This window comes from Hyla sarda, chromosome 9, assembly GCF_029499605.1.
Source record: "Hyla sarda isolate aHylSar1 chromosome 9, aHylSar1.hap1, whole genome shotgun sequence".
Taxonomy (NCBI): Eukaryota; Metazoa; Chordata; class Amphibia; order Anura; family Hylidae; genus Hyla; species Hyla sarda.
The window spans coordinates 30,873,307-30,887,010 of NC_079197.1; the positions used below are offsets into that span (position 1 = coordinate 30,873,307).

Here is a 13,704-nt window from a genome sequence, read left to right on the forward strand (position 1 = left end):
CACAGTTGCTTTTTGATACTATGGAACAACTCAAAAATATTGGAGCCGTTCTTATATAAAAATGTCCGTATACAGCAATGAAAGGGTAAAACTATATGCTCCTATGGAAAGTCCAAAATAGACCTTTCCTAAAGGTAAGTTGTTAGTATATGCAACTCCTATGGAAAAAAAAAAGGTAAAAAATGTGCGGTATAATAGTGCTATGCACTGCCTTGCATCTGCTCCTGGTGGAAATAAAATATCAATTTCTCATGTACAGTCGGGCAATAAAGTATTTAGTCAGCCACCAATTGTGCAAGTTCTCCCACTGAAAAAGATGAGGCCTGTAATTTGCATCATAGATATACCTCAACTATGAGAGACCTAATGAGAAAAAAAAATCCATAAAATCACATTGTCACAAATTATGGTGGAAAATATGTATTTGGTCACCTACAAAAAAGCAAGATTCCTGGCCCTCACAGACCTGTAACTTCTTCTTCAAGAGTCTCCTCTCTCCTCCACTCGTTACCTGTATTAATGGCACCTGCTTGAACTTGTCAGTATAAAAGACACCTGTCCACAACCTCAGTGACACTCCAAACTCCACTATGGCCAAGACCAAAGAGCTGTCGAAGGACACCAGAAACAAAATTGTAGACCTGTACCGGGCTGGGAAGACTAAATCTGCAATAGGCATGCAGCTTGGTGTGAAGAAATCAACTGTGGGAGCAATAAATGGAAGACATACAAGACCACTGATAATCTCCCTCGATCTGGGGCTTCATGCAAGATCTCACCCAGTGGTGTCAAAATGATCACAAGAAAGTGAGCAAAAATCCCAGAACCACACGGGGGGACCTAGTGAATGATCTGCAGAGAGCTGGGACCAAAGTAACAAAGGCTACCATCAATAACACACTAAGCCGCCAGGGACTCAAATCATGCAGTGCCAGACGTGTCCCCCTGTTTAAGCCAGTACATGTCCGGGACCATCTGAAGTTTGCTAGAGAGCATTTGGATGATTCTGAAGAGGATTGGGAGAATGTCATATGGTCAGATGAAACCAAAGTAGAATTTTTTGGTAAAAATTCAACTCGCCGTGTTTGGAGGAGAAAGAATGCTGAGTTTCATCCAAAGAACACTATACCTACTGTGAAGTATGGGGGTGGAAAAATCATGGTTTGGGGCTGTTTTTCTGCTAAGGGACCAGGACGACTGATCCGTGTAAGGGAAAGAATGAATGGGGCCATGTATCATGAGATTTTGAGTGAAAACCTCCTTCCATCAGCAAGGGCATTGAAGCTGAAATGTGGCTGGGTCTTTCAGCATGACAATGATCCCAAACACACCACCCCAGGCAACAAAGGAGTGGCTTCGTAAGAAGCATTTCAAGGTCCTGGAGTGACCTAGCCAGTCTCCAGATCTCAACCCCATAGAAAACCTTTTGGAGGGAGTTGAAAGTCCGTGTTGCCCAGTGATAGCCCCAACAAATCACTGCTCTAGAGGAGATCTGCATGGAGGAATGGGCCAAAATACCAGCAACAGTGTGTGAAAACCTTGTGAAGACTTACAGAAAACGTTTGACCTCTGTCATTGCCAACAAAGGGTATATAATAATGTATTGAAATGAACATTTTTTATTGGCCAAATACTTATTTTACACCATAATTAGCAAATAAATTCTTTAAAAATCAGACAATGTGATTTTATGGATTTTTTTCTCATTATATCTCTCATAGTTGAGGTATAACCTATGATGAAAATTACAGGCCCCTCTCTCATCTTTTTAAGTGGGAGAACTTGCACAATTGGTGCTGACTAAATACTTTTTTGCCCCACTGTATGGCTTTTCTATAGTGTATTCCTGTGAAAGAGGATATATGCCGGGCATACGGACACAGATATCGCTCACTAGATGAATATTTCGATGCATAAACCCAGTCTTGTAACTTAAGTTGGTACTATGTACTGCTCACACTTTGCATTCAGGGACGTCTGGTTCTTGCACTATACATGGCTATGAGCAGCCACTGCTGTGAGACGTCCGTATGCGCAGAGCTTGCTATTAGCTAAGATGAGAGGAGGGCATTGGAGCGATGTGCCGTAGGTGGATTGGTCTCAGCCAGTAACCTCTTTATGGTGTTATCGCACCAAAAGTCTTTTATAAAAACAGTGTGACAGTGTTGTAGGATAAAATACTTAGTACACATGGTTAGTTGATGTGATGGTCTCATATACGGTTTTGATGCGTTTCAAAGCTCCTATAGGCTCCTTCCTCAGTAAAGGCAAAATTAGAATGGACCGTTAGAAAAGAACACGTGATTTTCCAAGTCCCAAATTCTAACCTTGTGGCGACTGACTTTCCCACTGAGGTGAAAGGTCGCCTCTTCGGTGAACACCAGCCTGTCAGCAAATTTGCCCTGCAAGTCCGTGCAAAAGTCGCAGCATTTCAGATTGGTGTCTGGTTTCATGTCCTGAAGAGGATGCAATCTTTATGGTTTACAGCTCAGATGTTTTCGTAAAATACACCATACTGTGGCACCCGCAGTTCCATACTAGTCAGCCTGGTTTTGCTTTGATTTCTTTAGTCACTGACCACTGATGTTACATTATCTACAGGCCTATACTTTGGTACAGTCCTTTTTGTATCTCCCTGTATATTACAGTTTGGTTTATTTTCCAGTTATTAAACCTCTTTTTTTGGCAAGTACTAAAAGTTTAGTTTCTATAACTAATGGGATAGTTTTTTTTTATCTCAATATATAAAGTGATCCTTTTTAAGTGTTACTTGCAGAATAGAAACAAGAAGTGTCGCCATGTGGGATACTCGGTAGAGGGTTTCGGTCTTCCTCTTCGGTCAGCTTGTTAACTTGAAAGGTTTGCAGCCAGCAGGGTTTTGTTTCCTGCTAGAGACACTTGTGTTTGAAGATTTAAGGCTTTTACACATGTCCCGGGTCAGGAGGTCACGGTTACCTAATTCTGAAGCCTTTAATAATTTTCTTACGACATGTAAAGCCAAATATGTTCTAACAAAGTGGAATTCATAGTGGGTGGATTAGAAACACAGTAGAACCAAAATGTCATTGAATCCTGCCATTTACAAATGTCGTTTTTAGGTCAGGGACTAGAGGACACCACAGTGTAGCAAATCACAGCCACATATATGTTAGAAGAGAACTGATTGTATGTACAAAGAATACACAACCATGTCATATGCCACAAGGGAAGATTTCACAACTTTTTTTTGCAGGTTGAGAAAAACTATGGGAAACCAACAAGTGTGCATAGTTGCTCCCATAAAAAAGATTAGAGTCGGGCACAGCCACAGAAGATGTTGATCACCATACTTGATAAGTTCAAGCATTCATTAGTCTGGGTGGACACCTTTTCTCTGGTAGCATCCTTTCTTGACTGCAGGGGGCACCATTTTTGCAGATGTGCCATTTATCCCAGTACTAAAGATGGCCCTACACATGAGATAACTTTCTGCTGAACAGGCATAACCATAAATGCATATTTGTCTCCTGTTGAAACAAAGGATCCATAATGCTAAAATCCAACATGCCCAATGCCTCTTTTAAATGACATCTGCTATGTGGGGACAGCCAATAGGCCTTTAACACCTTAATGACACAGGACGTATATTTACGTCCTTCACCGGCTCCTGTTATATGAAGCGCGCTCAGGAGCTGAGCACGCTTCATACCCGGCAGGTCCAAGTTGCTATCAGCAACCAGGATCCGCGGCTAATACCGGACATCGCCGATCGGTCTGATGTCCACTATTAACCCTTTAGACGCTGCGATCAAAGTTGATTGCGGCATCTAAAATGGGAGAATTCACTGCCGGTTAGCTCAGCGGAGCTATTCAGGACCGCCGCGGTGAAATCGTGGTATCCCGAACAGCTGAGAGGACAGCAGGAGGAGCCTTACCTTGCTCCTTGGTGTCTGATTGCTCCAAGCGTTAGATCCAGGCTGGAGCAATTGAGCTTATATAACACTGATCAATGCTATGCTATGGTATAGCATTGATCAATGTATGCAGTCAAGGTATTGCATGTTATAGTCCCCTATGGGGGCTAAAAAAAAGTGAATTAATGTGATTTAACCCCTTCCTGAATAAAAGTTTGAATCACCTCCTTTTTCCCATTTAAAAATTAAATAAAATATGTAAATAAAAATAAACACGTGGTATCGCCGCATGCGTAAATGTCCGAACTATAAAAATATAATGATAATAAAACCGCACAGTCAATGGTGTACACACAAAAAAAATAATTCAAAATCCAAAATTGCATATTTTTGGTCACTTTGTATACCCTATAAAAAATGTATAAAAAGTGATCAAAAAGTCCCATCAAAACAAAAATGGTACCGATAAAAACTTCAGGTCCTGGCGCAAAAAATGATCCAGGGGCAGAAAATGACAATTTTAACCATACTAATTTTGATGCATGTAATTTTTTTAGTAAAATAAAATAAAACCTATATAAATTAGGTATCCTTGTATCCATATGGACCTACAGAATTTGTGGACCCACAAATATTTTTTTTCTGGCTTTGCCCTAAATTTTGTGCTGAAATGATTGATGTCATTACAAAGTACAATTGGTGGCGCAAAAATAAGCCCTAGTATGGGTCTGTAGGTGCAAATTTGAAAGCGTTATGATTTTTGGAAGGTGATGAGGAAAAAACAAAAGTGCAAAAACAGAAAAACCCAGAGCCCTTAAGGGGTTAAACATATATAATGAATATAGGCAGGTTCAGCTATAGTTTTTCTTAGGAATATGGCCAGCTAAAGCCCTGCACTGTCAAAGGTTCTATCTATGCCAGGTTTAAAGGGGTACTCTGCTGGAAAACATTTTTTCTTATATCAACTGGTGCCAGAAAGTTAAACAGATTTGCAAATTATTTCTATTAAAAAATCTTTACCCTTCCAGTACTTCTTAGCAGCTGTATGCTACAGAGGAAATTCTATTCTTTTTAATTTATTTTTTGTCTTGTCCACCGTGATCTCTGCTGACACCTGATGATCGTATCAGGAACTGTCCAGAGCAGGAGAAAATCCCCATTGCAAACCTATGCTGCTCTGGACAGTTCCTGACAAGGACAGAGGTGTCGGCAAAGAGCACTGTGGACAAGAAAAAAAAGAAATTCAAAGGAAAATAATTTCCTCTGTAGCATACAGCTGCTAAGAAGTACTGGAAGGGTAAAGATTTTTTAATAGAAGTCATTTACAAATCTGTTTAACTTTCTGGCACCAGTTGATTTAAAAAAAAAAAATAATGTTTTCCACCGGAGTACCCCTTTAAATTGCTATATGGAAGGAAGGTTGTGGTAGCATGCTACAGCGCACTACTGTGATGGATTTAGACTGTGCAGTAAGAATTAAAATGGTGATATAGTCCGACCCTGTCCTTCTGCATAGCATTTCTGTTTTATGGAACTTTTTGTACACTTACTTAGCACTTTGACTGGACTTTACCATGATTGAGTTTACGAAAAGTGCAATATTAATAATTGTGCGCAATGGGATATTTAGACTGGCGGTGGCTCAATAAGTGGTATACATTTTATAGCATTTTGATTGGAGCAAATTTTTGGAGCAATAAAAAGATTTTCTGGTAGGGCACATCAGTGTATTTCATGCTGCGGATTTGCCGATGGCAGTCACACAGGGACTACAGAGCAAGTTCCCGGCTGCTGGTGGGTAGATTTGTCACTCCGCTCATGGTGGGGGATTTTTACCGGCCACAGCCAGAACTCGCTCTGCAGTCCCTGTGTGTTTGCCATCAGTGCATCCGCAGCGTGAAATACGCTGCGTATGCACATCCGTGTGACCTACCCTTAAAATCCTTACACAGTCACTGTTTATACTGCCTGTTGATTCCCATTCTTTGGGAATGATAGCTAAATATACTTTACAGCACAGCAAAAGATTGACACTGTCTTTGTTCAAATGTCCAGTTATAGTCTATGGCCACATTCAGTATATACATCAGGAGCATTTCCCAGGATATACCGGATTGTCCACCATAAATGCTGTGTGAATGGATACTAAAAAGTAAAAATGAACATATGTGCCAAAGGGCTTTACAAATTCAATAGTGTGAATATCAACTTTTCTTCTCTTCCAGTCTCCGTACGTCAGAGACGAGTTACCTTAATGAAGCCTTTTCTTTCTACTCTGCCATTAGACAGCGTTCTTACTATTCCCAGGTCACCAAGGAGGACAGGTAAGCCCTTTCGCATGGATCAAATCTTTGCTACATTGATTTACTGATTGAGATAATTTTGCACCGTAAATTTCTTATTCCTGTTTAAACCTTTTTAGAATGCAGAAGCCCATCAGCAATCGCCCTCTAGAGGCTGTTGCCGGAAGTATTATTTCTAGCATCTGTAAATCTTGTCTATCATGCTCATCTAGTTAAATGTATAGCTATCCAAATCTGCATATTAAGGGTTGGGCCACATGTGCCAAATCTTGATGCAGATTTTGTTTACAGCTGATTTTGCTACCAGTTTACTTCAATGGGTAGGAAAATACGAGGCAGAAAAAAATATGGCACGTGTGACCTTCGTCTAAAAGAAGAAATATTTTAGTCCAAAATAGGGAAATGTATTGTTTGAGTACTGTCAGGAATACTTACCCCTCTGTACTTGAAGGGTTTTTCCCATAAAAAGACCCTCATCTCCTAGGACAGTGGTCTTCAAACTGCGGCCCTCTAGATGTTGCAAAACTACAACTCCCAGCATGCCCGGCTGTCCGGGCATGCTGGGAGTTGTAGTTTTGCATCATCTGGATGGCTGCAGTTTGAAGACCACTGTTCTAGGGGGTGAGGGTCCAGCCTCTAAGACTGCCATGGATCATGAGAATCCTTATATAAAACAAAAAAAAAAAAAAAAAAAAAAAGAGAATTTGCGCCCCCTAGTGAAGGACATTACAGTTCAGTTTAGAGTAGAAATAAGATTAAACTCAGAGTTCGGTTGCACTCAGAGCGCAACACCTCAGATAGCGTTCTTCAATCAGTATGTCTCCAGACTGGCAGCCTCGGTCCTCTGGTAAGCAGCCTTGCTGTTCCAGCTTAAAGAGATAGGGAAAATAGTGGAAGGTCTCTCATCTGAATACATATGTTTAAGGGCTTTTTTCATGAAGAACATTTTGCCTATCTGCATAATAGGTTATGAATGTCTGGTCGGGGTCCGACCACTGAGACTCCCACGATCATGAGAACAGGAGTCCTATGTCCCCACGTCTAAACGGAGAAGTGGATAGACATGCTGTGTGCCGTTGTTCCACTGAACTCTAATAGACTAATGAAGATAGCTAAGTACGCCGCATAGAGTTCAATGGAGTGGTAATGTGCATGCCCAACGTCTGCTCTATTCCACATAGGACAGGGGAAGGAGGGCAGAATCCCATTCTCATGATCCATAGTGAAAATAGTGGAAAAATTGACCGATCCTGGCGCTTGTACTCTGGATATAAGGATAATTTGAAATCCAATGATGTTCCTTTCAATAGTTTTATTTTACAAACACATATGCAACGCGTTTCTGGTCCGAAACGGACCCTTCGTCAGGCAAGGTGTGTGGCACACCTTGCCTGACGAAGGGTCCGTTTTGTACCAGAAACGCGTTGCATATGTTTGTAAAATAAAACTATTGAAAGGAACATCATTGGATTTCAAATCCTCTTTATATCCAGAGCACCAGTGCCAGGATCGATCAATGTTTCCACTATTTTCACTATGGATCATGAGAATGGGATTCTGCCCTCCTTCCCCTGCCCTATGTAGAATAGAGCAGACGTTGGGCATGCACATTACCACTCCATTGAACTCTATGCGGTGTACTTAGCTATCCTCGTTAGTCTATTAGAGTTCAGTGGAACAACAGCACACAGCATGTCTATCCACTTCTCCGTTTAGACGTGGGGACATAGGACTCCTCTTCTCATGATCGTGGGAGTCTCAGTGGTCGGACCCCGACCCTTCAGACATTCATAACCTATTATGCAGATAGGCAAAATGTTCTTCATGAAAAAAGCCCTTAAACATATGTATTCAGATGAGACCTTTATTACCGATCTGCAGTATGGGCCATAAATGTATATTAGATGTGTGATCCAAATGTAAAGGTAAGTGTGAACCACTGTGTGTATATGGTTTTAAAATTGGTGTCATTTCAAGTACAATAAAGAACAGAAGGTTTTCGGGTAAAATGTAAACCCCGATGGGCATTTTTGATGTAGGCCATCAATACACAAGGTTTATTTTTTGTAGTTCATGTACTTTCACCTTTTTGTTCTGAATTTTGGGCCCATGCCACGTCTACTCACATTTCTTTAAGTAGCACTTGTCAGTACTAAAACTCTTTAGTGTTTTGACCCAGTGAAGGTTTTGCGCTCATTGACAGTCATCGCAGTCAGCGGCCCTTAAGCTGCTGACATTGGTTGTCAGGATGGATTACTGTGGAGACTTTCTTGGGCATGAGAATAACTCTACACGACAGGTACAAATGCATGGAGGAGGGAGGGTGGATATTTGATGGGTAGTTGACCTACCAGCTTATTTATAAAGCATCTGAAAAGTCCGACCCATCAGCGGTGGAGAATGTGGACAGTTGAGCCTGGTAAATGTCCTACTGTAAAGCCCACTGTATTATACTCTTCGCAGACCGAATAAAACAACTTGAGAATAACACTGATCCTATAATATACGGATAGGATTTTCACAGTTGCTTTGCATGGTAAAGTGAAGCAGAGGTTTGGTGCGATGATAATTGTTAGCTTGGGTAACTGCAATACAAGCAATTCTCCAATATAATGTATGGAAATCCCACTGTGATCTCCAGGACACCACAGTATATTCCTTGATATGCCCCCAAAAACCCGCCACACTGCGTTTTTTGGTAAAAAAATAAAATAAAAAAAAAGCTTCACAGCCAGATGTTAGCTACAAGTAATAAGGGATTTTTACAACAACATACCCACTTGGGTATGACTTGTTATTCAGTGTTTTGTCATTTTGGATATCGCAGCATGTTTTGACTATGCTGTTTGTTTTCTATGAAATCTTGACGTCTTTCTCACATAGAAGTCTATGGGAGAGAAAAAAAAGCATAATTAGAAACGCTATGTGGATTTTGTAATTGCGTCCTTTTTTTTTTTTGTTATGTGTTAGAAAAAGAGGCGGGCACAAGAACAGGAAAAACTGCCAAAGAAGAAAAAAAAAACTGCAATTTCAAAACTAAGGCAAAAAACACCAAAATGCAGTGGCAATTTTTTAGGCATTTTTCTAGTGTTTCATGGAGGGCCAAAAACAAACGCTGGCAAATAACCAAGTGGATACCTAGCCTTACAATGTTTAATAGCCGACAGGTGGTCTGCGGGATTCACACCCATGAGCCTTTCATTAGATATGGATGGTGAGAGGCACAATGATAGGCCAAGCTACGAGTAGGCAATTTTCCAGTTTCCATATTAAATCCAGCAGCTCAGGGAAGTGGAGTACTGATTTTTATTGAACAGACATTGCAGGCGATGCTTTATGGGTAAAAAAAATCATGCAAATTAAATTTTCATCTAAAAGGCTATGTTCACACGTGGGAATGTCTGCACTGCAAATTTCTGTGCAAACGTTCTACAGACAGCAGAGCGCAGGCAGAACAGGACGGAGCTAGGACCACTTGGAAATGCTCCGTCTCATGGACTTCAATGCATTTCCTTGCGGAATCTGCAAAAACATTGAACATATCCAATATTTTTGCGGATGCCGGAATCTGGATTGTACAGGCATTCTGCTGTGTAAGCAGGGCAGCCGAATCCCATTGATTTTATGTGAACTCATCCAAAGGAAGAAATTGCTCTCCACTGTGTAAAACTCTGTGTAAAAATCTATGAAACGTGATTTGTTATATTAGTCAAATCAGAGTCTCCTCCAAACCAAAGATATCTAGCGGAAGAACAGCCAGAGATCTAGTAGTTTTGGGGTGGACATTGCATGAATAGCATTCATAGTATGACAGTCTATGAAGAAAAAAGCATGATCGCACTCAGCCAGAAAGGATAAAAGGTCCTCTTTATTGGAAAACTTCTTTTAGGGTACATTCACACATACAAATCCTGCGCAACAAATGCACAGGATCCTGTAAGGCTAGGTTCACACTATGGAATCTCCGGACAGAAAATTTCTGCCCCCGGAGATTCCGAGTGCAGCCAGCGCCAGCCGAATCAGTCGGCGCTAGGACCGCGCGGACACTGCAGTTTCCAATACACTGCTATGTGTTCCGCGAGTATTTCTGCCTGAAGAATGAGCAACGCCATTCTTCAGGCGGAAATTTCCAAGCAGATTTTCCGTTCACAAATTCCAAAGTGGGAATTTGTGAACGGAAACCCATTCACTACACCGTACATTTTAGCGGAATTTCTGCCTGCAATTTCAATGTGGAATTGCAGGCGGAAATTCCGTAGTGTGAACCCAGCCCCTAACTGCTGATTAGAAGCTGTGCGCAGTCATTTAGTTTACATTGAAATCTGCAGCAGAAAATCCTTCGCATCAAATCTGCGTACGTGTGAACGTACCCTAAAACATTCCAGCGCTCGGGTAGAGTGGTGCGGTCAGCGACCGCACCACTCTACCCGAGCACTGGAATGTTTTAGGGTAAATTCACACGAGCGGATTTTCTGTGTATTTTACGCTGCAGATCTGCCGCTGAAGGACCCTCTGTATTCTGTCTTTACATGTGCCTGCTCAGAGAGGCAATACGCCGCTACGTGCAGACACACTGAAACGATGTGCGAGTCGCCGTGCATGCGCGGTGTACTCGCACACATCGCGGCCGCTCGCACATCGCAGTGTCTCTGCTTGTAGCGGCGTATTGCCGCTCCAAGCAGGCACATATAAAGGCAGAATACAGAGGGTCCTTCAGCGGCGGATCTGCAGCGAAATACACTGCGAAACCGCTCGTCTGAACGTACCCTTAAAGAAGTTTTCCAATAAAGAGGACCTTTTATTCTTTCTGGGTGATTGCGAATTTGCGATCATGCTTTTTTCTTCGTAGACTGTCATTGTACTCGCTGTATACTTTGACACGCACCCCCAGAATGGTCACTTACCTACACCAACCTGCACTTCAACTCCGAGCTGCTGTTTTTTGTTATCTCCATGTATTACAGCAATGACCTCAATCGTTCATTTACTTTTATTATTACATAAAATTCACTAATAATAACGCATAATGTGAATGAGGTCAAGAGTCTACTGGATACGGAGTTTCTATAATTATTTATTTATGTAGACCTTTGATTATTAGGTCAGGTTTTTCTTATATTTTTTCATACTTACGACGAGTATACTGTACATTACAAATCGCATATCTTTGTGCGGTAATTGTATAGTATAATAACAACCCATTCATTTACAGAAAATAATCATGAACCTACAGAAAATGTGAAACATTTATTTATCCACAATTACATTGGGTGTGAACTTGCGTGCACAATGAGGGACATTTATCAATGTTAGCTTATGTATTCTTTTTTTTAAGTAATTTTTTTCCTTACTTTTTTTGCTTATTTGTGACTTATTTATCAACTGGCTTCAGCCTGTTGATAATTTTCTTTCACGTAAGCAATTTTTCCTTTTCTACTTTGGTAGTAGCTTTTTCTGCTCCATGTTTGAGCTGTAGTAAATTTAGTCAATTTTTAACCCTGTTGCAACTTTTTTTTGCGCAGTTGCGACTGTCGCAGTTAATAAATACCTGACTACCTGTAGTCCATTTTAAAATTACTACTACGTAGTTATTTTTTGGAAAACTTGCTTTTCTCGCTTTCCAGTCAAAATGTTGCACGAAAAATCACGTAGTTGCAGTTGCGACAATTTTGCGACAATTATAGTAAAGAAAACCTGACTAAACCCGTTGATAAATGTCCATAATTCTTTTTACATGCATACGCTTTTCACAATATGAGAATAACGCATTGTGTGAATATTGGTCATTTTTTATGTTTTTTTTTATATATTTTTTTTCCTTTTCTTCCTTTTTCGCTTTCTTTTTCTTTTTGCCTTTTGAACAAATAATGAATGTACCAGATGATGCACATTTTCAATATTGCAATTCAAGATTGCAATATTTTCATAGTCATTCTTCAAACCATATGTGTAGGATTCAACGGGTTATTTCTTTGTAACCATTGCACATCTCCACAATCCATGTGCCAATATTGAGGAAGTTCCGGAGTGCCATACATGTACAAAGAGTATAATGTTATAAATATATACGTGTTCAAGAGCAAACTAGTGCTGAAGTTCTTTTGAACGACTTAAATTTATAAAACAGAAGGTTCATCGAACACGTTTAAAACGAATACTCACCTGAAAATCCACGTCATGATTTTACCTCCGGAACTTTCGTCAATTAGAGGCGTTTCCATACTCAGGCAAGTGTGCTAATTTCTTGCCTTGCTTGTAGTATATAAGGATGCATGAGACAGTCAGTGGTGTACCATGACGAAGAACCATGATGGTTCGAAACGCGTCGGCGTTTCTGCTATGCTTTAAATACCACTTTTTGGGTTTACATTTTTTTCATTTGTTTTTAATGATGTGAAATAAATTTTGGACTTTTATCTTTGGGAGCTGGAACTTCACCTCATTTCTTTTACAGCAGTTGTGCCTGTCTAGCTTCTCTCAGCCTAGTGCATTCATAGTATACCAATGCATTGTTTTCTTGATGCAACCTGTGTGTATGGAAGATATTGATCCCATCAGTAAATGAACGTTTACAACAATGGGGAATTATTGGGAATATGCCTATTATGCAACTCCCGAATATGATAGCTGCAAAAGAGGCTCCAAAGTGCACTAATTTTATAGTATACCTTGCCGCCACCTTTTTGTTACTTCCCAGATGCACTATTATTACTAGATCAATGGACAGTCTCTATTGTTCCTTTGCAGAATAAGAATTCCATTAAGGCTTGTTGGATACATTATTCTTAACGTTACCTTCTCCATTAAGTCTGAAGCTCTTAAACATTTATAGTTGGATTTGTTGTCAGGGCTATAAACTGGGTCTTAAAGAATACAGACTCTGAAACTACTTTTTTGGGGAGACGTTATACTGAATTATAAAACACGCCTGCGACTTAAAAGGGTACTCCGCCCCTAGACATCTTATCCCCTATCCAAAAGATAGAGGATAAGATGTCTGATCGTGGGGGTCCCGCCGCTGGGAACCCCCGCGATCTCTCTTGCAGAACCCCCTGTCATCTGGCGCATGGAGTGAACTTCGCTCCGTGCCTGATGACTGGCGATGCAGGGGCTGGAGACTTGTGACGTCACTGCCCCGCACCCTCATTGCAAGTCTATGGGAGGGGGCGTGGTGGCTGCCCCATAGACTTGCATTGAGGGGGCGTGACGTCACTAGCCTCTGGCCCCTGCATCGTCAGTCCTCGGGCATGGAGCGAAGTTCGCTCCATGCACCAGATGACAGGGGGTGCTGCAGGAGAGATCAGACATCAGAGATCAGACATCTTATCCCCTATCCTTTGGATAGGGGATAAGATGTCTAGGGGTGGAGTACTCCTTTAAGGGTTGTGCTTCCCCTGTCCTGGGGGAGAGGTGTCGGTGTGCAACACTAAATGGGCCAAAGTGCTGAATCTTCACAGATTCCCTCATTATCAGGATGGGACAGTGTCCTTGGTCAAAGTTATGACATT

At 41.1% G+C, this 13,704-nt stretch overlaps 1 protein-coding gene across 9 annotated transcripts in view; it reads left to right on the forward strand.

Moving 5' to 3' along the window:
• SCAI (suppressor of cancer cell invasion) overlaps positions 1–13,704 on the forward strand; it is a 169,484-nt gene that overhangs the window by 102,110 nt on the left and 53,670 nt on the right. For all 9 annotated transcript variants that reach the window (XM_056540589.1, XM_056540581.1, XM_056540584.1 and 6 more), the window contains exon 5: positions 6,119–6,217. In XM_056540589.1, coding sequence (XP_056396564.1) covers positions 6,119–6,217 — 99 coding nt within the window. The remainder of the gene's footprint in view (positions 1–6,118; positions 6,218–13,704) is intronic.